The sequence below is a fragment of the Maylandia zebra genome, linkage group LG16, assembly GCF_041146795.1.
Source record: "Maylandia zebra isolate NMK-2024a linkage group LG16, Mzebra_GT3a, whole genome shotgun sequence".
Taxonomy (NCBI): domain Eukaryota; kingdom Metazoa; phylum Chordata; class Actinopteri; order Cichliformes; family Cichlidae; genus Maylandia; species Maylandia zebra.
In genome coordinates, this window is record NC_135182.1 from 7,791,172 (window position 1) to 7,817,547 (window position 26,376).

Here is a 26,376-nt window from a genome sequence, read left to right on the forward strand (position 1 = left end):
AAGACATCAGAGCTGTGTCGACTGATAAACAACAACAACTCTAGTATCACATTTCCACAATGTTACCCACATTTCACCCACTCTGATTCTTTGCCAGATAAATAGATTTTAATAGATTTACTGACACTCATTATTTCCTCTTTCTTAAACGCACCAATAGAGACCAACCAGCTGTTTATCATCATCAACCAGTTAACACAATACTCTCACAACAGGAGCAGATGGGAACAAGCAGTCAGTGTTTGTTAGCATGCTGAACAGAAACACTGATAAGATGGTCAAACATCCTCTGAGAGGTTTGGTGGTTGTGTTTGATAATTTTCACCACTTCCTTAAAGCGATGGCATTAGCACCCAGCTTCTCTCACACCACTTATTTTAGTTGGCACACAACTAAACACGTAAACAAGTGTATGAACCACCGCAAACTTCACAAACGTGTAAAGTCTCGAAACACTCCAAATTTAGCCGCGTTCTGGTTTCACTTAAAAGAGGCCATCAAAGCTCAAGCTGACAGCAAAGTGAACAGTGTTGAAGTTTGAGCGTTTCCAGAGGTCAAAAGCAGTTGTAAAAAGTCTTCAATGTGCTTTTAAATTACCCGGGAGCTCTCGCAAGAGAAAATAACAGAGCTCACTTCACTATCGAGGGTACAAGTACACCAAAGTCTACTTTAGAGACGCATTAATATAAAAATATCTGCCATTCATATTTCCCCCAAACACTACCCAAGCTGGACAAACATTAGCTCTTCTAAGTGTCAGCTCTTGTCATTTTAATGGTGATTGGAAGTAGGATTCAGATATTTAAAGAAAAATGGATTCCGGTTTAATATGTAGCTTTAACACGGCAGAAAACACTGATACACACTCACACATACACACAGAACCACACCAAATAGCAGCAAAACACAGCAAATAATACCCCCAACTGCCACCAACTGCAAAGAGAGACAGTTCAGTGGAAATATGTTGTCATCCTATTGTTGCACTGTGGTGACAAAAATTGTTCTGCCATAAATTCCATGGATGGTGCTGTACGGATATCTACGTACAGAAGAATATATCTATTCTTTTATTGGAGGGCTTGTCTTAAACCACAGATGGGGAAATTGTATGAGCACACACAAACACGTACTCACCCGTCATTGTTGACATCAAAAGCTGCAACTGAATGTCCAAAGTACGCAGCCATCTACAAGATGAGAGCGAAGGAGAGTCGAGGAGATGGAATCATGAGTTTACACAAGAAAACACGCAGTCACAAACATTTTGGTCAGATTGGAAATCTTTAGATTGAACTTTTTATTTAAGTATATTATATTAGCATTACAAAATCAAAAGCATTTATTGCCTGTCAGACTACTGTGGCCTTTTGAAGTTAATAGTCTTTAGGAACTCAATGTTATATCTCTGTAAATAGTTGTGATGTAATGGCTGCATCTCTGATACAAGCTAGAATGATGTTTCTCCTCGTAAAGAAACACAGTCCATCAGCGGCTTCTGAGTGAAATAAGAGGCCGTTCTCAAACCACAACCCAGTGACTAGCACAATGATATCAGAGGTGAGATCGCATAAACAGAAGACATTCAGAGAAAACTAAAGGAGGAGTGAGAGGCTTGACGTCAGGGAGAGGCGTCTGTCTCTTTAAAGAGAAAGCAGGCAGCAGGAAGCTGAAAAGTGAGGTTACAAAGTTCAGAGAGGGAGCTATGGTGGACAGACAGGAAAACGAAGAGGAACTAATTAACTCGAGCGATGACAGTCTGTTTTCCTCCCCACCCTCCTCCCCCTCTGCTACATCTGCATCTGGAGCAGTTTACATCTTGATTTAAGATCAGTGTTCACAGGATCTTCTACACCTAAAAAGATCCAAAGCCTGGTTTCTTCAACCCTTCAGAACTACCAAAATAATAATACAGTGGATACAGGAGCAGCTCTCTTCTTCTTGCCATCTGACACTGACCATTACTAAAAAGGCATCCAGCACGTTTCTTTGTGGTAGCAGGAAAAACTGCTCTGTTCTTCTGACATTTAGGTGTTTTACAGCAAACTAAAAAAACATTTGCAGCTCACTGAGATGCTTAATGTGCAGCTGAATATAACCCCTCTGTGTAGACATGATCGATCATTTTTCTCAATGTAATAAGTGAATATCATCTGGATTACAGCTTCTTGAAAAGTAACTGTTGGTGAACAGCTCATTAATAAACCACAATCAGACCGTATTTCAAAGCAGGTTCAAAACGGTATAGTACAAGCTGTTACATTACAATGCACGCTGATGCTCGTCTCCTCCAGGCAACCAAACACCCGTGTCAACTTCCAATATTTCTAACTGGCCTCGTGCAATCTGTAAACTGATCTAGAACGCCTGCTGATTTTTTGTTTTTCTCCACCCCTTGTTTTACTGATTATATCCTCAGGGGCAAACCCACTTTGAAACATGCAGCTGTGGCTTTCTGTGCCACAGAGTATGGCTGTCCCACAACTCACCTGTGACCCTGTGAAGTTGATCATGGACTCCATGACTGCGCCGTTAAAGATGTTCACCTAAAACATCGAAACACAGCACAGATCAGCAGCTAAATCCCCATTAACGCTTTTAGAACTCAGCAGTGCTGCTGTGCATCTCACAATAATAAAGCATCTTCTGCTTCTGTTATTGACATAACACATTTACAGTAATAACACAGAATCATCAAATGTCAGCAGCACCGTTGAATCCAGCTTTGTGCACTGGTTCCTAATCTAAGGGTCCAGCCCCTCTAAAAGTTTACCAGACATTATGAAAGGGAAAAAAAAATCTGTTTCTGCTATACAACTTTCTCTGATCTTTGCCACTTCTTCACTTATGCAGTAATAAGCCAGTGCAAGCAGTTTCACTGGTTTATAATAGCCCACATCAGCTGCATTATACCCTTGGCTCCAACAATTACTTAAAAATTAATCAACAAACCTCAATATTTATATCCTGGACGTGACTCCAAACTACAAAATTAAACCCAAGAGAAATTTGTACTTCATTATGTCTTCTTTTCTTACTCTTTTCTATCCGGTCATTAAGTCTGACGTCACTATCAGTGTCTGGACCTAAACTCCGCTGCAGGTCCATATATCAAACGATCACTATGGCATTACTGAGAGTTGAAAAACTGTCTAAAGTCTTTCATCTTTAATAAAATGATCAGCGTTCTGCTCTACCAGGTGTAACAATTGAGTTTAACATCCAGGCATCCATGAAAACGGAATTTATGACATTTAACGGAGTTAGAAGTTAGCAGGAAGTTAGCTCGCTAGCTTCTATCTAAATACAATATAGCATGTCCTGACTGCGGGGTTTTGGAAACAAATTAAAACGTACAGCTCTGCTATCACTTCCAACATAAATGAAGACAGAAAACTAAACAGCAGTGACGTTTGTAGGGTTACTGAAGTTTGGCTAGCTGGTATATAATGATGTGCTACGTGACCGCTAGCGACACAGCTATGTTAGCATAACATAAACAAGCTAACTTTTTTTTCCACTCGATAAAAGTTAACGTGAGTGTTCTCGGTGGTCAGGAACAAATGTAATCGCATGGCAGGATGCTGTAAAAGGACCAAACTTCAGCCAGGAGAACAACTGAGATAATCCATCCACAATACGAGGTTAGTCATTCATATACTGCTGCATGGGCTGGGCTGTAGTTACATCCTATGGTTTTAAAAGCTGAGCTTAAATAAATGATTAGCAGTAATAAAAGCCGAGGGAGGTCAACAGTGATCACTGACTGTTTTAGGAGCTTTTTGAGATCAAATAGAAGAAAATACATAACATTAAACATGTTAACAACACAAAAGCCATATTAAACGCAGACTACTTTAGGCCCGGAAGTAGGATTCGTCACGTCATCACTTAACGACCGGATACACATGGTGCTGTAGACAGTGCTGTATTTTTAGCTTATTTTTCTCTGTGTTTTATTTGCAATGCAATATGAAGCCACAATGATTAATATTTAACAGCAAGCTTATGTTTCCTAATGAAAAAAAATCTTAAGTCTTTAAAGTGTGGGTTTATTACTCTAACCATATGTAATGAACATAAGAAGAATTGAAGTTAGTCTTTGTAACTGAAACTCTGAACTCTCAATAACGGTTTGCTTTAAATTGTTATACAACTAGATGAAGAGAAACCACCAATCATCCAATCACAGCTTGAGCTTGAGAAGACTGACAGTGAATATCTGAAGCAGAGCACTAGCTGATAATTGTTGGTTAGATGCTATGAAGCACTCTGCCTAAAGCCCTGAGGTAGGTACACTCTCTGACCACAGACTGACTGGATAATATGCATGTCCTGCACTATGGAAGCTCTAGGACAACAGCCGTAACTTGGCATAGTTCAAACATTGAGAAGTGTGTGTGAGCTTGTAACACTTACATAACCCAGCGCCTTCTCCCCCCTCGGTACTCCAGTCACAAAATCTGTGGAAGCATAAAAAGTTGAACAGATAGACACTAACAGACTGGTTATCATCTAACTACAGATGTGACTTTTTTTGCTATTGCTTCAAATATTGCTGTTATAATTATGCCATTGACTTGGTTTATATGAAAATCAAAAAACCCAACACTGTTACATTTACTGTGGCTTTAAAAGGGAAGCTGGGCGTCCACGGGACACTGCCTTTAAAAAACAGAGCAATTAATTCAACTCACTCCGAGCCTTTTCTTTATAAGTGTGTGAAAACTGTGTGAACATTTCACACTGGTGTATTTGCAGTACACTTGCATTATATAAATCCCCTTCATTATCCCTCTTACCGTCCTTTCCATCGCCATTGAAGTCTGCAACTGTCACAGAGTATCCTGTGAACACAATCACAGAGTCTCTCGGTCAAACTGTTCAAATTTTCTGGGGTTTGATCGTTTCAAAAAATGTTTAAAGATGCACAAGGACCTCTAAATAAGAATTTGTGTATATAATTCAAACATATTGTAATTTACAGGCACATTCTCAAAAGCTAGACACACTAGAAAAGTTCATCCTCTGTGTTTGGATCGTTCTCAAAGCTTGCAGCTGCAACGTTGTAATTTGTGTAAATGCTTTACTGTTAAACTTTGCTTTCATAGTTTTATATTTGACAGTTATTTATTTTACACATAAAAAAACTCAAGCAGCAGGTTTTTTTTTTTTTTATCTCTTTATACCAGGTCCTGCTTGTAGACCAGCACTAATATGATGATCACAGACTACATGCAAAAGATGGATTCCACCCACTGGTTAACAAAGAGCTCTGAGACATAAACATAGAAGTTATGAAAATCTGACTGAAGGTGTGTACGTGATTGTGTAGTTACCAAGATAACTGTCGTCATACTGGGCATTGGCTGACTTGGTGGAGAGCGTGTTTCCATAACGGGTGAAGTAATCATTAGTGAAGCGGGTAAAAATCTCTGAGACGTCATCCGAGATCAGCTGACCTGAAGAGAGAGGAGGAGAGAGAAGAAGAAAAGACAGAGGAGACGGCATGGAGGAGAACAAGAAGAGCAAAGCAAGACAGAACACAAGGAAAGAGTGAGGATAGAGAGCAAGAGAGAAAAAAAGATGGAAAAGAAAAATGTTAGAGCACAAGAGACAAAAGTGAAAAAACACCAGCAATTTAGGGGAACAGAAAAAAAGTGAAGGAGGTAAAGGGCAGAAAGAAAAAGTTCTTTCACATGTGTGTTTACACACTGACGCACTTTTGGTGTCGAGAAAAAAACAAAAAACATACAACTTGTAATTAAAGGAGCCACAGAGACGCAGCATTAACAGCTATCAAATCAGAAACAACAGTGTGGAGTGTGTAACTGTGAGTGCTGACTCAACAGGAAACAATCATTAGGCTAACACAGGAAGGCGCAGGAAGACTATGACCATAAAGGGGGGAAAAAAAATTGTGTGACTGACTCAGCGTTCGGGGTATAATCCATGTCACACCCTCTAATATCAGATGGCCAGACAAACATTACAAAATGCTGCTCAGATATAGAAAGACAGACAGACACACACACACCTCATAGCTTTACCTGCTCATTAAAATCTTAAGCGTGCGATGATGCATGCTATGGTCCAGAGTGAGATGGTGCAGTGAGTAATGCCGTTAACTACAAGTTGAGATCAGTGTTTTTTTTCCTATAGCTGTTAACATTCTGATCAACTGTACCTGTGAAAACTACGCTACAGACAACATCACAATAACAGCTTTTTCTTTTGTTCATTATTTTTTAATCTGAGTTACTTTTTGTCAACGTAGAAAAAAAAACAAAAACTGGGTGCTTCAATTCCAACCACACATGCTGATCAAAATTGCAACAGTTAAAATGAATTTTATATGCAGCTCACAAGCAAAACAGTTTTTAGGACCAAATTTGAACTTGAATACAAAGTCCACTTCAGTTAAGAGTTATAAAACAATAGTTATGACTCTGTATTCCAGTGGATAGACTCAGAAAAACTACCTTTCTTTAACCCTTTCATGTTTATGCCATGTCCTGTTCTTCAACGTCATGCTGCTCTGTTGTATGTTAATTGCCCCTTGGGGATAAATAAAGTCTTTCTGATTCTGATGAATTATTATTATTATTATTATTATTATTAAGTATTTTTATTCATCTTTAGGCATGAAAAAACAGATTTTTGAACATGATTTTTTAAACATGCACTTTTCAAATAGTTTTTTTACAAGTCCACTTAGGTGGACAACATCACCTTTGGAGTGGGTGGCAGGGTATGGAGTGACACATCAGTCTCCAATGTAGTGGTTTATGTGCAAGTATACCATCAACACTGACACAAATACAAGAAAACAGGCCTTGAATAACTGTCCACTGTTGTGACCACTATGCGTGAAAGGGGTAAAGTACCTAGCGTAAAACTATATTTAAATACAGTTACAGTAAATGTTCTCTTGCCCCCAGACCCCACAGTGACACAGCACACACTGCTCATGCTGATCCAGCAGCTTTTAAAACCACTGACAGCTCAGCTGAAAGCCTCATCGAGCAGCAGACCATGTTATCAACGATGTGGAGGGATATACAAACACCTTTTTGACACAGTGTTCGGCCTGAATGCTCTGTTATAGCCTTATTTGTTACTACTTGTCATTCATAAAAAGGTGCCGGTCTCTGTCTGTTCACCCTGAACTAAAAACAGAGAGAGGGGCAGTGAAAACAGGGCTGGCTGGATGACCTGGAAATGAACTGTTTGTCTTCATGTGTGAGTCACCACACTTGCTTTAAGGTGGCAGCAGGAAACACACACACAAACGCCTACACGTAAGTCAGTGTTACACTCACCCTGCCAGTAGAAGCTGCCAGGTCCTCCCACCACCACCCTTTTGTCATTCTGAAGACATAAAAAAGGAGAGGGGAAAGGAAAATCCAGATTTTGTCTTGCACTCCTTACTCAGTCTCATAGTAAAAAAACACATTCTTTTCCAAAGGGTTAACAGTTCAACTTACTGAACTAGTGATTCAGTACAGATGCTCCCCTGACTGGGATCATATCCTCGCCCCAAATCTTTCATTTCTACCATTATTAATTTTGCATTATGTTGTAACAAATAGAGAGGCAGTGAATTCTAGCTGAATGTGACACTGCTGTACTAAACTAAAAACCTCAAATTGATGGTTGATGAAAGGACAATCTGCTGCAACTGAAGACTTATTGCATTTTTATCTCCTGATTCAAAATCGCTTAACTGTGCAGTGTATACAACATTCCACAGCCTGCACTGTTTTCTCCAACTCTCATTTGGTCGTGCCTTTATCTATAGGAATGTCATCCCACAGACACTGAAGTATTAAGATGCTATGAGAATCTCCAAAGCATACATCTTAAGTACTACAGTGATCCTATAACTTAAACTCGTTTTTGAATTCATTAACTTGTCTTACATGAAAAATGCTGTGAGAAATTTCTTTTATGAGCAAATGCTGTTATGCAGAACCATTTATGGAAGCGCCAGCAGTGTGAGGCTTGACTTGTTTAAAATCACCGTCCAGCAGCAAGTTGTTGAGTTTTGTTGATTAAACAAATATTAATCAGCAAAACTCAATATTTAATTTCCTGGATGTGGCTCTGAACTGCAAAACTACAGGGTGGGCCATTTATACGGATACACCGTAATAACATGGGAATGGTTGGTGATATTAAAGTCCTGTTTGTGGCACATTAGTATATGTGAGGGGGCAAACTCCTCAAGATGGTTGGTGACCATGGTGGCCAATTAGAAGTCGGCCATCTTGGATACAACTTTTGTTTTTTCAATAGGAAGAGGGCCATGTGACACATCTTTAATATCACCAACCATCCCCATGTTATTACGGTGTATCCATATAAATGGCCCACCCTGTATATCCCAGACAGATTTCTCTCTCTCTTCATGCTGCTTCCTGTCTATATAAACAAGGTGCACTAGGTAAACTAAGATACACTCATTTAAAACTACATTTTCTTCCACCTGTTTACTGTCCACAAAAACAAACTAAAGGGATGATAAAAATTAAAAAAAATAACAATCTCACACACTAATCTAAACATTACTATTGGATTAGGTACTCATTTGTTCATTTGTACTGGCACCTAACTTCCAAGAGCAGCAGCACTGCAGACAGCCTCACTAACTCCTGACGTAGTTGACAATGAGCGCTTTGAGGCAATTTACAAAACAGGTTATTTGGGGACAGCGTGTGTGAATCCTACCTTAAGGAAATCGACACTGAAGCCAGCCTGGCAGAAGCCCTGCCCTTCTGGTGAGTTTTTATCTGGAGAAGAAATAAAATAGCAGAATTTATTATAAAGCACCAAATAGAAGGATATGATGATATATGATGACAAGATTTTCAGAAAGCGTGACCTCTTATCCTGACCTTGAAGACGAGGTCACTGAGATTCAAACTCATTCAAGACTTTTTAGTAGACGTGCCTATGGTCTGAATTCCTACGTTGCCTCATGCTGGAGTTATCGCACTGACAAACTTGGGTGTCCATGCCACCCAGCTGTAAAGTGGGGTAAAAACTAACAAACTAACTGCTTAAATATCTATTAAATACAAAAAACTAAAAAAGTCATTTTTTGAGGTTATTTAATATTTTATTATGAGTCTCATACTCTGCTGCTGTCTCCTTCCTCATTTCCACCTCATCCTTTTCCTCCTTACTGAAGATCTTACTTCAGTCTGAACTGAACATAGGTCAGAGCCCTAACATGAAAATGTGCATGAACATGCTCATTTATTCCTGACATAGTTGAAACTATACAGCAAATTAAAAATGCGACCCTCCAGTCTCTGGATATCTGAGAATGAGCCAGCTAAACAATAACAGCTGGTTATAGGCTAATGTTGGGCTGGAGTGTGCTAAAAATCACACTTTACTTCTGACGTGAAGTTTGATTACATTCTCACATTGTATGAGAGTTTATTCAAAAGTACCCAAGTTCAATAACACTTCCAGCAGCAAAAACCACCAGCACGCGCTGACAGAAAAATTCCTCAAAAACTCACCTCAGTATCGCTGTCACTGAACAGAAGTGAGCTTCACTGACACGTTGTCTTGTATCATACTGACAGCTGTGGTAAACAGCAGACTGACAGCCTGCGCTTATCACAGATGAACGGCGAGCAGAGTTTTCGAGGTAACTCCACGGTAAAAATGTAAAATATCGCACAATATGTCTCACTTATTATCTTATTCCTAATGTATTGCTAAGTGTCAATATTACTCAAATATGTTAAAATATAGAATGCACATGTAGTATTGAAACATGTCCAGCTGCGGGTTGTTATGAAAAACGGACTAAATGTTTTCTGAAATATGTTTGTCCTACAGTGGCCACCGTAGCTGAGATCATGCACTTGAACTGGGAGGGGTAAGAACAGAATTCCACTGCAGATACTAGGACAGGAAGCAACAAACATACCTGTTCTGCAGGGCGAGTATTCAACCACCTGGTTTCCTTTCTTCAGGTAACAAGTTCCCACAGGCTCACGCTCAGAGACACCTAAGGTTGACCACTGGTAAAGGGGAGCACACGCCTACAGAGCATACACACATAGACAAAACAAATCCAGCGACATATTAGTTCAGTGTAAAAATGGTTGGTGTCGATTGTTGGTAAAACTGTGCTTCATCCTCTAAGTCATTAACTGTGAGGACTCTTGCAAGGTGGTGTAGTGTATCCTTTCAGCCTTTCTGTTTCAGTTGTGGTGGAGAACCCACCACTGGCACAAACTGATGCAAAACCTTAAGACATATCCGACCGCAATGAAACAAGAACAGTGGACGAAAACAAAATGAGATGCTGTGTTATTTTCTTAGCTTATATGCACTGTACTGTCCTTCACCTTTCCACAAAGGTTTGGATCAAAGGTTTCAGGATTTTTAGAACAACTCTGAGGCTCCTACACTGGAGAAGGCACACTTTATTTACCCAAAACAATGGTTCTAAATGGGCAGCTCCTGTGGTCAAATCAGATATGTGAAAGTGTGGACTGACCATGGAAATAATTCATTTAATCATCTGCATACTACAACCAGGAATTGTAGGATTTTGAAAATGCTAGATCAGTACATTGAACAATCCAAAAGTTCAGAGGTCTTCACTTCAGCAGGAAGAAAAAAACGGCAGTGAGACAAAACATTCTGGGTACTCTGGACAGAAAGTCCATGAGGCAAGGCATGAAGTTAGTGCTGTTCCTCAGACATTTTACGTGCCGTGTTTCTTACCAGAATGTGTTCTCCATCAGATCGCACTGACGCTCCAAACCATTGTTTGGATTTAAACTCCATCTTAGCCCCATCACGCGTCCTTTCGTCTGCAAAAAGAAAAAGATCATTGTTAAACAATTTAAATTAGAGAACAACGATGGTAAAAAAAGAAACGGCCACAAAATAAAGCAGCAGAAAAATATCTTTAAACACACAAATACAAATTTTGGACTAATACTCAAGATGTCCGTTTTCCCCTTTTAAAATCTGCAGCAGCACAAAACTGTCCAGGTTTTTCAAATGAACAATAACTACATGAAATAAATGGTCGACTGTCGGGACTCCATCTTAATCAGGGAAGATTCCTGATTGGTAAATTATAATGTGACATGGGACAGTCTTTGTTAAAAGTTTAGTGCAGCAGTTTTCCAACGGGAAAGCTCTGACCTATGTTTAATAACGTTTGGGCAGCATATGGTTTTTTTTTCCTGCCAACACGCACCATTCAAACATGGATAAACTTAGAATTCTGATAGACTTATGACACATACACAGCTGTGGCTATAAATGACTGCAGTGCTGTGAAAATCTCCAGTGTCCTAAAAGAAGGACAGACAGGATGAGTATTTCAGGAAGAAAAACAGGAGACAATCAGACAGATCGCAGCATGACTACAACTGCAAACATACACCATTAATTACCATCTTAAGCACAGTTTTTCCTAATAAGCACTGAATGATGAACACCACACTGAAATTTAATGGTCCTTCTGTTTTTGTTTTTTATTTAATTCAAGACTGGCGTAGCCACCCTCTCCATTACACATAAGCACATCCCACGTGCTATGACGCATGTTTTAAAAGGCTACAAAATTTCCCCAGTCTCCCTATCAAGGTCATCTTTTCATGGACCTGTGGACCGCTGTATGATTCCCATTATGACCACCTACATTCTGCATCAGACATTTCATTACAGACCTCACACTTTAGCAAACACACAAGTGTTTTTGTTTCAAAATGACCAACCGAGCTACAGAGAATCACCAATGCTGATGAGAAGTGGGTCTCACTATGACTGAGAGACCAAACAGCACTTCTGCTCTTGAGTCCAGATATCCTGACCTTCTTTCGCACAGTACTGCATATGGACAGTTGCTGTTTATTTATACAAGCAACAGGATTTGAACTACAACATCTGGAATTATGTAATGCCATGTAATAGAAAGTATACGTCATTTTTCCTTACAGTGGCATTTGCACACTGATGACAGTCTTATACACCACTGACAGTATGTGCCATCGCAGCATTTCATGCCTTTTTCGACTGCTCTTTAACAAAGTTCTTGAAAATCTCAAAATTATCTGACTATATCTTCACAGAATAACCAATGTTTAATAAATTATTGAAAAACATTCAACAAAACAACCCAATGGAGGTGCTTCAAACATCTTAAATTGTGTATTTTGTGCCCACTTTTTACTTTTTCATTTAATGACATTCTTGTGTGTGTACATACTGTAGCCATACATACTTTGTACAGCACTTGGGTCACTAAAAGCTCTGTTTTAAATGTGAATTATGAAAAAATGTTACTTACAGTGATAATAGCTTTGTACATATACAATGTAAATAGCAGTTACTCTGAGGACTATAACACACAAATCCACATGCCTGTGATTCCACAGGTTTCACTGACTGATACTGTGTGTATAATAGGAAAGCTGTCAGGAGACAACAGCTGGCATTTGACTGCTCCCAGCTGGAGTGAAAAAACAAACAACAAAACAACAAAAACATAATAACAGACTGAGCTCCGAATTAGTGAAACAAAAGGACGACTCCCATAGAAATCAGATAAATATTTACAAGCAATAAGCAGATAAATATTTAAGCCTGGGCAGATATTACACACGGACAGTTTGGGATTTTCCCACCAGGATGGGAAACTCCAGCCTCGGCAGTTCCAGCTAAATTCAAATTCTTTGACTCTCAGAGCTGTTTGGTTGATAAAAGAGTGCTCTAGTGGACACGAGGGATGAAGTACAAAAGGATTAGTTTCCCAGTTTGGCAATAACTTGCATCAGTCTTACCTAATCTGTAATTATGGTGGTGAATCAAGGAGCCATGATGCCAACTGTTTCCTGCCAGCTAGTTACCATCTGAAAAGGAACAAACTCAGACACTGTTTGTTGTTTGCTAACCAAAAAATTTGTTATTATCGACATTCACGTGGTGAGAACAACAAACCTCCACCAAGGCAGCTCACTTACTCGCTCTCAGCTCACTTTTAGGGGAAGTTTTGTATTTTCTACACATTTTTTTTCTTTGTTCTTTTTAAAAAGTTTTGTGCTTCGTACTTTTAAAAAGTTTGTAGTGCAGTAAAAACAACCGCAAAGTTTATCCTGTTGAAACACATTGTACTGTACCTGGGATCATTTTCAGTACATTTTCTTTTTATTTACATGGATAAAGTGTGAGCAGCATTCATTTCATTGTTCAGTAAATAGTTTAGATTATAACCAGTTACTGTACATAACATCATATGTTGTAATAAAATGAATCAATTATACACATAAAGCATCCTATGATGACATGTTCCTGTCATTCTGAAAACCTATTGTCATTTTTAGTAGCTCTATCGAGCATTATTAATAGCATTACTATGACCTCTGACCTAATTTTATGTGCTGCACATAAAAGCAAATATATAAAAACTGTTATATATTTGCTGTACACAATATTCTTGAAGACAGTATAAAACAACCCAAAAAAAGAAAAAAACCAGAGTCAGGACAGATTAATGCTGAGTCTGGGTCACTGTGAGACAGACACACACAATCACACACACACAGTCAAATTCCAGTTAATTCTGTTCTCTGGTCCAGTAAAGCTTTTGGCCAGTAATTACTCAGGTCATCAACAAAGGCCTCTATTGTGGGGAAAAGCACACACATGGGCGCACACACACTCACACGTGTGTGCACACACAGCATTATAACTAGGCCACTGACTAACTACATTACGACCAAAAGAGAAGAGTGTCACCGAACATGTTTGGTTTCTGTCCGAGCCTGCAGGCTCTCAGTGCTGACCGTGTCCTGTTCTAAGGCAGATGGGAAGGAATTTGCTGATCAATTAGACTGTAACATCAGGAGATGAAGTTGAACAAGTTGAAAAGTAAACATCCTGCACTAGGCGCCTGCTTTACAAGACTTACTGAGGCTATGTAAGACAAATTTACCTTTTATGGACATAAGAGGCCTGGAACAGCAGGCTGCATGAAGCCAACTGTTCAGCAGGTATTCCAGTGCTGTAGAGCTACAGGCCAAAATCAGTTGATTAAAGACAGATATACGTACAGTACATAGCACTGAATACTTCTGCCAAAAAGCCAAATTATAATAAGGCTGAAGGTATTTAAGTCTGCAGGTTTCCAACTAAATCCTGCACTATTCTATATTAGTTTTATGAATGCAAAATAAAAGCAGCAAAAGCAATTCTGTTGATCAACACAAAATGTAATCCTTGGCATTTGTGGCTTTTAAAAGAAATTTAGAGAGCTAAATTGTAGGTTCTAACTTTGAATGTCTAACATTATTTTACTGGAAAATGAAAGCAGTTTCATTAACTGTGGCAGTGAAGATTTCAGTTTTTATTCATGTGCCACTCAAAGTGTGTCAAACATCAGTGTCAGATTTTTCAAAGGAGGAGGGAGAATATTCGCTGTTGGTTTAAATGGTGAAAGCAACATGAACTCTGCTTTAACACGATACTGCATGTATTCTTTGTCTGCAAAGAGCTTGTGCACGGGCAATATTGACGCCATGCTGGAGGGGGCGGGACGTCACTGTTTTGGAGTGTTGTGTGGTTTGTTTGTTTTTTAACTTCCTATTTTCATGGCTGAGGTCTCCCACAGAATACCAACCAAGCTCAACTACACAGCCTCGCTCAAAGAAACACATACTGCCCTGTCTCCGGCTATTTATACTTCCTTCATTCCGCTTTGTCTTCCATGTCCTCTTTTAATGGAACTGGCAGAAAGTGTGGTTCCAGTTTAGGGTAAAATATGTTAGGTATGTATACTGGAGATTTCTTGGCAAATGTAAGCATAGAAAAACAAATTAATTTCCTTAGTTACCAAATGCAAATCTCCCATCCCACCAATTTAATTCACTATTGCTATGTCAATCTTAACGACTATGTCAAAAAAAACCCAAAGGTAGCTGGTTGGTTACCCCAACACCACAGCAGAAAAAGAGATAACTGAAAGAGTGCCAGATAAAAATGTAGAAAAGACAACGGAAATATGACGTTTCTGTTTTTTCATGTGATGTTTTTGCACATCTTTAGTGGAGCTAGAGCTTCAGTGGAACTTGAGGTCACATGCTTCATATACGTCATCATTTCTTTCCACTGCACTTTGTCACACTTTGCTTTTATAGATTAAGAGGGGTGGTTTTTTTAGACTTTAAAAGACTTGTACATTTCAGCTTAGGTATATCTTAAACTCAAATTAAGAATGTGCATAAAAACATAGCTTAAAACACAAAGCACCCAAAAAGAAGTTTTTTCATCGCTTTGGTCAGTCAGTGCTTTGCCATCATTATTAGAGCATGTGTCAGTGTCAGCATATACTATTATATATTGTACATATATTTATTAGTTTCAGATTTAGCCATTCGTATATTTTGCCTGTTTATGTTATTGTATTTTGCACAACTCTGTTGCTTGTGAAGCTCGCACACAAGAATTTCACTCACATGTGCTGTACCAATGTACCTGCACATGTGATGTGACAATAAAAGTGATTTGATTTGGTTGCTACATGAACTCAATTGCCCCAAGCATACTGTTCAGCTAACATCAACACCTGGCTTGTCTTTGCTCTCCTGTGCCTGCCATTTTTCTCCCTTGGATCTTTAGGTGTGTTTTTGTATTTCACTCCAGTGTGTAGAAGACATTAAACCTACACTCTAAAAGATGACAGTCACTCATTTAACACCTACTCTTAAAAAATGAAAGCTAGCAGGAAAAGTTAATCATATAGCCACAGTTACCCAGCCCCGTTATGAAAACTATAAATCATGTCTGTCAATGCGTGCAGTCACCAGTGATTTGGAAACACTGTGACTGCACTGTTTCACCAGAGGATAAGTTCTGTTTTGAAAGACTTATAGACATCTTTCAAATCTTTATATGACACAATACTGTTGACACTCAAAGAGACCTTGGTAACACCAGCGATAAACCAGCTACACACCCAGTTTACATTTAAAGCAATTTAAACCACTAGTGTTGTGCTGGGTGTCGCAGCATTCAGAGGTGTGATTCTTCCTGCTTTAAAGTCAGTGGTGAACACACCACAGCTTGTCCTTCTTAAGTTGTCAAAAGTAACAAGACATCTGAATGTAATACTTTTAACAACAACACACTTATAGGTTCTTACAGCCAACTGACCACCTCCCAGTCTGAATCATTAAGGAGGACATCCAGACAGAACAGCAGGCAGAAGTCAAATGATTAAATTAAATGAAATGTGTCAGGCAGTAAGAAGGTGTGTTCACATCTGAGCACATCATCTCCCAAGAAGAAGCTTGGAGATGGTACAACTTTTGCAAAACATCAGGCACCAACATGGCTGGAGGGAAAAACAAAACAAAAACGGATACGATTTCTTATAAAACTTTTCTTTGTTTACCTTTCAAATGTCACATAGGCTTTAAGCCTAGAGAGGAGACTTTAAAAATGTACACTTCATGTATGCAAAGCTGACAGCAACATAAACGTCTGCTGGACAAAAAGTTAACACACAGTTCCCTTTTTTACATTTAAATACTCAAGAACACCCATCTGAACCTCTGGTTTCATAAGGGAAGGAAATGGTTTTATTGTAGACATTTTTATTATGGTTTTGACAGACGGGCTTATGAAAATAGATGCAATCCCATGAGTCGCAAGAATGACACCGAAACAAGTCCCACTTTGCCATTCTGAGTTCTGGCATGATGTGAGAAATCAGCTGAAAATTTTCTAAGGAATTTTCATTCGACCACAAAAATCAATTGCTTCTTTATACATGTTTGTTTCCGCTTGAAAGTAAGGAGAAAAGAATCCATGAAGTGAGTTTGTTCTGTCACTAACCTCTAACTGACCAATCACCATGCGCAAGAACAGCCCCTTTAAGTAAAACTATAAGAGGACATAAGCATTGTTTTATTTCAAAGCAAACATATTATCAGCTCTGCATTTTCAAAACATTTTCTGTAGAAACAGGTAGAATTCATTATTTTAGCCATTTAGCTTCATTAGCTCTTATTCATTGACAATAAGACTATTAGTGTACTGAACAGAAAGTGGGAGGCCGTACACTTGCTTTGTTATTAGCTTATGAACTAAAGAATATGACAAAGTAAAATCCTGACAGATCTTAGCTCAATATGAACTCTCTTTAAGCTCCTGAGAGAAATTACGGTTCTTGAGTGGGTCAATGGTTCACCAGCTAGTGTCAGTTTCAGTTTATCCGCTATTTTTGATACCAGTGTACAGCAGTTTTTAGCCAAAAACACAGATTAATTAGTACTCGAGAACATTTAAAGCTCTGGATCACATTTGGGGTAGTCAGAAAAGTCTGTGAAACACAGATTTACTCATTTATAGATCCAAAATGCCACATATTCTCTGAAAGTGAGTAACTTTGGCTTCCCCTGGTAAAAACAACAGACATGACCAAAAACATTTCCTTGACAACTTCTGCTGTTCTTCATAATCATTTCATTCACATATAAAGGAAATAATCACCATTTGCACCTAAGAAAAGGACATTTTATTGTGTGAAGCTTCCAGGATTCCTGGAACGTGTGGGTGCTGCTGCCTCACAGAAAAAAAATGACTGAAATTCTACGAAGACAATAAAGGGATTAATACCCACATCACAGAACATTACCAAATTCTAACTGTTTATCACTGTGTAAATATTTACAGTGAAGACAGTGCTCTGCTCATCTGGCCTTTCACAATCAAAGAGAAACAGTAAATTACTAAATTATGATCAATGCTGGAGAGAGATGATTGCAACATGGATAAACAGAAGGAGGCAGCAGTTTGTCAGTCACTCCCAGTACATGGACGAGTCCACACACATTCTGCTTCAACGCACATTCCTGAATGCGTCTTAGCATGAAAACAACAGAAACAGGCTGAGCTGAACCCTCAGTATTCAATCAGTAATATGCTTACTGAAAACTGTTCATGATATCTATCATGGTCTGGAATTAAAATGTAAATTCTAAGTGGTTTTCATTAAAGGAGGGAGAGATACTGAAGGTTAAACCCACCCTAAGGTGATGGGGAAGAGGTTTTAACCAAACTAAGGGGTCTTCTGGTACCTTTGTTGTCAAACACCAGCTGCTGACAGGCGCTGGATCCGCCCCAGGGGCAGCTGTACACTGCTCCTCTCTCCACAATGCTGTCCGCAGACATGTTAGCTCGAGGAGCTCCAATCAGAACGTCTGACCTGAGGAGAGGAGAGGACGTTATTCCGTAACACAAACAGCCACCAACTCATACAGAAAAAGCCACAAATGCTCTCATGTAGTATAATTACTACATGAGAGCATTTGTGGCTTTTTGACCAAGAGAGGCTAAACTGTGTCTCATTCAGCTTAGGAAACAAAGCTTAATCTTTCAGTCATCTGTTACCACCTCAGTCTAAAAATCTGTGCATACATGAGTCAGCTGGTGTTTCAAAGTATGGGAGCTTTACTGCCATAGTAATTTCTGTGAATGAACTCGATATGAGGAAAGTCTGTGAGTAAGAACTCATCAAATACTTGCATATGGATATGCAATGTGCATATTAGCTATACGAATATGTATATTTCTTGATAGATAAATAGACAGGGTTAATATATTGGTTAATTCTGGCTATTTGTTGATATACCCACAATGATATTTATAACAGCCAATAAATACAGTTTGTTTTTTTTTGTTTTTAAAAAAAAAAAAAAAGAAGTGCTTGGAGAAATACCCTTCAAACGAGTGCTGATGTTGCTTAGTTTATACAGAGTGCACTCTGCCACACAAATGCCACAAACATGACAACAAGCTAATCCAAGCAGAGTCAGGAAGAGTGTAAACAAGCGGTCCACAGCTTGTGACAATAAAACAGTATTATTATGAACTGCAGTGTCATGTTTAAATGCTCATAACAAATGTTAACAATCTTTTTAGATTTCTTGCGTCTGAAAGAAAAAAATATCGACCGATAAATCAGATTTTTAAATCATTGCTGTACACATAAAATGAACATCAGCATTGCTATATATCTGCATTGTTTTTGTTTTGTTTTTATTCCTGCTATAGAGTTCAATGACAGTCTTTGGTGGTTATTAAGATTCAATATCGCTCAGGTTCTGAGGCGCAGTGATGAGGTAGTGGGATTTTCCCCATCTTCTCATAGTCAGGGCGTCATCACTGTCCAACTTTGTGGTGTAAGTAATACCAACAACAGCACATTTCAGGCAGGTTTTTATATTTAGCACTGAGATTGATATTGTTAGCATAAGGATATGCATTAATGCATAAAAAGGCCAAGAGTTCAGCCGTGTGTTCAATTTACTGAAGAACAGTGAACTAATAAACACACTTTATCTAGCACCAAAGCAAGGACTTTCTGGGGATCTAACCATCTCACAGAACTTTAAACTCTGGTTCATCCAGTTAAATCTTAAGTAGAGGAGTTCCTCAAAAGACTCATACTCCCCAGGAAGTCTGTGGTGAAAGCAGAACTTTAGTCTCTAATACGGTTCAAACTAAATTTAAAAAGAAAAGAAAGAAAACACTGGATGCTGCTTTTATCTTCAACCTGCTCATTTCTTCCAGTGTTGATGTCTCTACTCTGCATAAATCACACAGGACTACAAATCTACACCCAGAGTACCACAAGATGATATTATCGGTACTACTGACCAAGACTGGTACAATGACCTTCATATGTAGTATTGGTGTCCCTTTAAAGAGGTCTACACAGTGCTGCAACAGTGAGTGTTTGTCCAAAAGTATCATTGCCTGGAACATGCCCTACTGACTAGTTCTTAATATAATAAACATATGAAACACAGATCATCTCCCGTCTGTAGATGCTGCAGTAACATGACAAATTTCCTCAGCAATACAAAACATAATTTGGCTGCTTGTAGCGATGCTGCAAGAGACAGCCAACAGTTTTCATGTGAACAGTTGGTCTTTGTTCAAAGCATTAAGGTTTCCCTGCAGTGCGAAACAGGATTTGTTTATAAAGAGCCATTCAGTGGACATTTTTCCTTTTCAACTGTTTTCACTACCTAATGTATTGACCACTTATAAAACGAATGAATACTTTTAATTCGTTAAGCACTGCCGTGCTAAAAGGCTGCTGGTTCAGTGAGACCGAGGTGGTTGTACTGATTGATGTGGTTGCTTTAAAAGCTGACAGGAACCACAGTCAGTAGAATAAAAGTAAAACAACAACAGGAAAACAGCTACAAATCAAGTGATCTCTCAATACGTGTAATTACTGCAGGCCACACATTGTTACGCTGGGGTTTTTTTTTTAGCTTCCAGCCACTACTGCTTCCTCAAACTAGCTAATAAAAATTGAATGATAGCCTGAACTTAGCGTAGCTTATTGTTTGTAACACCTTTTTTATTTAACACAATATATAGCTCTAAATGTGAGACAGCGCCCATAGATGCATTACAAGGCCTGTTTACAGCCTGGTGTAAAAACTGTTTTTGGCCTCCGTGGAGAGTGTCCACCTTCATAACAATTCTAGTATGAGGGAATTTGTATTTATTTTCATAACTCATCCATCTGAATGCTGACAACATGTTTAGCTGTAGCTGATTGGTACCCGCTGGGTTTCAGCTTCACTAACTGGAGTCACTATGTTTAAACAACTGTTGACGACATGGGTGTGGTACGGAGCATCTAAGAGGTTTGTGATTCAGTTTTGGTGAGTGAAATTGTAGTGTCTGTCTGTTATTTAGCACTAGTTAGTAGGCATCTGTAACTGTGCATTCAACCCATATGGTTTATAGATGACGTTTCCTAGCGACAACTTATCATTCCACCCTATCATCTAACCACAGTCACTTCTGGGTTCAGTAAACCAAAATGCTTGATATGCATTAGGCCCTGTGAGGAAAAAAAGATGTATAGTTCCTTTTTAATAACTAGAACCAAACGAGTCTCCACAGTGACCGTGTTCTGTATGAGGAAATATTTACATTATTAAGCCATGGTCAGCCAGCTTCAGTCCTGATATCATATTATACAAATCCCCTCTGACCATGGCAATAACTGTAATATGAGCAGTGAATTTCAGTGCTGATCTAATTAGTGTTACTAAAAGGATTCAATGTTTTTCAGGCTACTGTAGATGAAAGTCTCTAACTGTCTGTCCGCTCTGTCAGTCTATTGTCACATGAGACTGCAACATTCCTCTGATATTTTTTCAAATATGGAGAAATGGCAGGCAATCGATGTTTCTCTACACAGCATAGTGGTTTTAGATACTAAGTTAAAACACAAAGTTACAGAATCTGAGTATGTTCCTGTACCAAGGTCAACAGGGCTCTGCTCTGAGGGAGTTATCTGCAATAAAGTGACATTTTCCTGGGTACCTACTGATATATGTTTAGTTGAACAAGGAATGAAATCCACAAGAATTGATTTAACACACACAAAAAAATGAACAACTGGGGTATGGGTTATAGGATGATGTTTTAAAGATGTCTGGGGAAAAACCTGTTTTCTTAATATACATAAAAAGTAGCACGGTGCAAGTTTGTTAATGTGCATCTACAAAACTGCTGCAGAAACTCTGTGCAGGGAGAGAGGATGACAGGCAGCTTTTTGCTATCATTTCATGCAGACACTCTAAAGATACAGCAAGAAACAAGACCAGGAAGCATCAAGGCAGATGATAAGACTGTTATTAGGATATCTCACACACTCCAGGGAATTTTTTTTTTAAACGTTTTTCAGGAAATTTTATGACACTTGACAATATGGGAAACACAATTTAAATGCACCTCAGGTTAAACCTCCTCTATGACTGAGGGCATCGGCACTATTTTGGGACTGCACTTAGTCTGTTAATGATGTAAATTAACTAAACAAAAAGAGTCTGAAAACAACTAGATCAGTAGTGTTCTTTTGAGAGAACTACTTTCACTTCAGTAAAACTGGATAACCATGGATATCCACTGCTTCAGTAGACGAGAGTTTAGAGCAACAAGCCTACATGGCCTCTGGGCACTGTTCCTGTTTGTCTGTGTTTTAAATAAAGTTACAGCTGGTGTAGCTGTGAACAGAGAAAACCTTTTCTTGAAAGTTATGCCCTTACAATTTGGTTAATAAAGAACTGAAGTAAAAGTTAAAAGTTAATGGACTGCTGTTAATGGACTGTCTTCTAATTTGTTGTCATAGTAATATGTTTTTAAGATTTAACAACTCAGAACTTGTCACTAAAAAAGAAAAGGGTCCAAGTGTAAAACTTTAGTAAAGTACTTTAACAGAAGCATATATAATGTAAAGTAAAGCAAACCAAAGGTTACATTGAACAGGCGCTTCTCCATCACCATCATTACCATAACCATCTACTCTGCTACAAATCTTACTGTAGGTTGTTTGAAGGCTTAAAGAAGTCCACCGAAAAGCCGAAGTAGCTCCCCTCGGGTCCGGGATATACGTAGGGATTATCCACATCCAGGTTGAAAGAGCTGGAGCGATGGAAGTGTAAACACACCAGGACCAGCAGAGCAGCTGTCCGTGTCCCTGCCATGGCTGCTGCTGGAGACCTCCGCGGCTTCACCGAAACAAACACAGACGCCCAAGATGTTGTCTGTCCCTTATCAAGTTACTCAGTTAGCTAGAGGTGTTGTGGCCTGTATGCACCCACGGTGCAACTTTAAAATGCCTAAAATCTCAGCCCTGCTAACAAGCGTCCCCCCCCCCCGCAACCGTACGGAGAACAAGTCGTCATGTAATTGTTAAATAAAACACATTCCCAGCTTGTACCGGAGCTAACCAGCGTCACACACAGCGCAGGGCGGGGGGAGAGTCAGTCTTTCACCGGCGATTCGTTAGTTTGTCTAACCGATGAAAGCGGCGTAATCTCGGAACAAGCTCGGGGAGAGGCCGCGACACTGTGTATGCGTATGGTGTGGGTAAGTGTGTCAAGCATAGGCTCGCTCCAACTAGCTAAAGTCAAGTTAAACATCCAAACACAGCAAACAACTTCCGTCGAATTCCCTTCAAAACAAAAGCATGATTTTCGGCTGTACCGGGAGTTGGGAATTTAAATCAAATGTACAATTTCAAATGTAGGAAGGGATTCAGGACAGTTGAGCTTATTTCAAGATAGCTAGATATATAAATAAATATAAATAATAGATAGTTAAAGTTATTTTCAATCATTGCCATGGTATCATTGGTAGTTACTGTTGTTGTGATGATAATTCATAAATGCTCAGACATTCCATCAAGTCCATATACACCCAGGTTCTCTTCCTGCCAAAAATAAGCTGGCCACTAAGCACTGCCGTTTCCAAATAAAAAACTCCCATTAATAGAGAGAAAATACATATAAGAGAAATAAACTGGATCCAGCCCATCAGGAGACACATACAAAAAAAAGTCCTAGAAATGTTTGTGCCACTACAATTCATTACAGTTGTGAGAAACACTATGTATGATGCTCTGCTGAAAAAGCAGTAAAATTCCATCAAAAACCACTTACTGCACTTACTGCAGTTATGCAGATTGCATAATTGCAGTAGAATAGGATATTTATTTCCTATCCTATTCATAGTCTTTTATTTTAGGTCATGAGCAGTTGTCTAAGCATTTCACTGCATATCCTACTGTGTATGACTGTGTATGTGACAAATAAAATATGAATTTGAATTTGGGAAGGTTACTTTTAAAATGTTTTCCACTACAGATTACAGAATACATGCCCCAAATGTATTGTGTAACGTATTCCGTTACGTTACTCAATTAGAGTAACGTATTCTGAATACTTTGGATTACTTAATATATTATCATGCTGTTTACAACTACATGAATGTGATTTATTACTATTACTTAAGGTCCGCGGCTCCGAACCATAGTAAAGGGACCTCTGGCGAATATGTCGGGTTCCGTGTCGGGCTCATAGCCGAAAAAAATAGCTTTACTTTGTTGCCTGGGTCAAGTTTGCTAGCAAGAGACAGAGAGAGGCATTGAAAGGCTGCTCCAACGGAACTTATTGTTTCGGAGGAAAACACGAACACAGTGTACAGTCAAGTCTTAATCCGGTTGTTCAGTGATGACGTGACGAATCCTACTTCCGGGTCTAAAGTAGTCTGCGTTTAATATGGCTTTTGTGTTGTTAACATGTTTAATGTTATGTATTTTCTTCTATTTGATCTCAAAAAGCTCCTAAAACAGTCAGTGATCCCTGTTGACCTCCCTCGGCTTTTATTACCACTAATCATTTATTTAAGCTCAGTCTTTAAAACCTTAGGATGTAACTACAGCCCAGCCTATGCAGCAGTATATGAATGACTAACCTCGTATTGTGGATGGATTATCTCAGTTGTTCTCCTGGCTGAAGTTTGGTCCTTTTACAGCATCCTGCCATGCGATTACATTTGTTCCTGACCACCGAGAACACTCACGGTAACTTTTATCGAGTGGAAAAAAAGTTAGCTTGTTTATATTATGTTAACATAGCTGTGTCGCTAGCGGTCACCTAGCACATCATTATATACCAGCTAGCCCAACTTCAGTAACCCTACAAACGTCACTGCTGTTTAGTTTTCTGTCTTCATTTATGTTGGAAGTGATAGCAGAGCTGTACGTTTTAATTTGTTTCCAAAACCCCGCAGTCAGGACATGCTATATTGTATTTAGATAGAAGCTAGCGAGCTAACTCCCTGCTAACTTCTAACTCCGTTAAATGTCATAAATTCCGTTTTCATGGATGCCTGGATGTTAAACTCAATTGTTACACCTGGTAGAGCAGAACGCTGATCATTTTATTAAAGATGAAAGACTTTAGACAGTTTTTCAACTCTCAGTAATGCCACAGTGATCGTTTGATATGTGGACCTGCAGCGGAGTTTAGACCCAGACACGGCTAGTGACGTCAGACTGAACAACCGGATTCCGTTACTCCCCAACACTGTTGCAGTCAACTCTTCTCAGTACTATGGTGGCTGCTATAGGACAAACATGTTGTAGTCAGCCAAAAGAGATCAAAACATTAAATTTAGGCTGTACCACATAACCAACTTTTTTTCTGTTACTGTTTGTATATAAAAAAAAATTTTTAAATATATTTGAGGAATACATATACTTAACAATAGGTGTAAGAGCTAAAAATAATAATAAACAAAAGGCTATGTGTCAAGTATTTTATGTTTTTACCCTTGAGTCACTTTTTGGGCCCATCGGCCCACCAGGAAAATGCCTGGTATCCCAGATTAACCAGCCCTATATTGAGGCGAGTTGTCGCAAACATCCTGAAGTTTTCTGCCAATAACACTTGTTCGCAACTGTTAGCCTCTGTTTGCCTGTGTTAGTGAAACTTTCCTTGTTCCAGTTGTTGTCTTACAGCTGGTTGTCAGCTTGTCACAGGGTCGCATGTGTAATCTGCTGGCAATAAGTAACTGCAACAAAATCTGAAGAAATTGATATGCACATTTTTGTTTGTTAGTGCCCTGACTTCAGTTCAGGAGATGAGTGGTGAATTGAGGAGGAAGAGGAAAGCATTTTATCCAGAATCCAGTCATGCTGTCTCTTTTCTTCACATTTCGGTTCTTTGGTGAAAGAGACCTGTTATCAGACAATAAAACACCTTCCCATTTTGAATCTGAAGGTGCAGACACAGATTAAAACTTGCATCCACAACACACAAATGCTCATGAATTCTCTTGTCCTCCACCTTTGGCGTACTATGTATTTGGCCAATTTCTAATCACATACACAAGACACAGTTAGGCAGGAAAGGGATGCCCCTTTCACTATCTCGGACACTGTATTCAAGTTGGAGAGGCAACACTGTGACTTCCACAAACTGGCTCAAGTCCTATATATTTTAATGGATTAATTCAGGCAAGTTTATGAGAACATATTAATTTGTTTTGGAAATCATTATTACACACTAATCTATGTATATTTATTAAACCAATGTTTGTTTGTATGTTTGTTTGTGACCTTATATAACACATTATTAATATAATGCTCTATTTATAGACTATTAGCAAATTATTTAGCCTCCATAGCTTTGGGATTGTTAAAATGCCTTTAATCATATTAACTAGACGGCACATACCAAGCTTTTATTCTGAAGGCCAGGTCCTTTCCCTTTCTTGGTGTCCTTGGTTAGTCAACATGACAACACATCCTGAACAGGAAGTCCATTCCCCTGCATCAAACAGCATGAACACACACACACACACACACACACACACACACACTTTTCTAAGACAGACATAAGGAGGAATTCTGACTGTCATGTAGCTGTTTCCTGTTCTGTTTTGCTTCATTCTGGGTCATCAACTTATTATCATCAGTCATGTGTAAAAGCTCCCTGAAGCACTAATCATCAC

The 26,376-nt window shown here is 38.9% G+C and overlaps 1 protein-coding gene across 1 annotated transcript in view; it reads right to left on the reverse strand.

Annotated features, from left to right (window-relative positions):
- The window catches only part of itgav (integrin, alpha V), a 39,301-nt gene extending 16,334 nt beyond the window's left edge, over window positions 1-22,967 (reverse strand). The window contains exons 1-11 of the mRNA XM_004566313.5: window positions 22,399-22,967; window positions 18,123-18,250; window positions 10,756-10,844; window positions 9,950-10,064; window positions 8,731-8,792; window positions 7,323-7,371; window positions 5,340-5,462; window positions 4,803-4,847; window positions 4,420-4,463; window positions 2,490-2,546; window positions 1,138-1,190 (exon numbers count right to left, since the gene is read on the reverse strand). Of these exons, the coding sequence (XP_004566370.1) occupies window positions 1,138-1,190; window positions 2,490-2,546; window positions 4,420-4,463; window positions 4,803-4,847; window positions 5,340-5,462; window positions 7,323-7,371; window positions 8,731-8,792; window positions 9,950-10,064; window positions 10,756-10,844; window positions 18,123-18,250; window positions 22,399-22,562 (929 nt within the window). The 5' untranslated portion in view covers window positions 22,563-22,967. The remainder of the gene's footprint in view (window positions 1-1,137; window positions 1,191-2,489; window positions 2,547-4,419; window positions 4,464-4,802; window positions 4,848-5,339; window positions 5,463-7,322; window positions 7,372-8,730; window positions 8,793-9,949; window positions 10,065-10,755; window positions 10,845-18,122; window positions 18,251-22,398) is intronic.
- Between the last annotated feature and the right edge of the window lie 3,409 nt (window positions 22,968-26,376).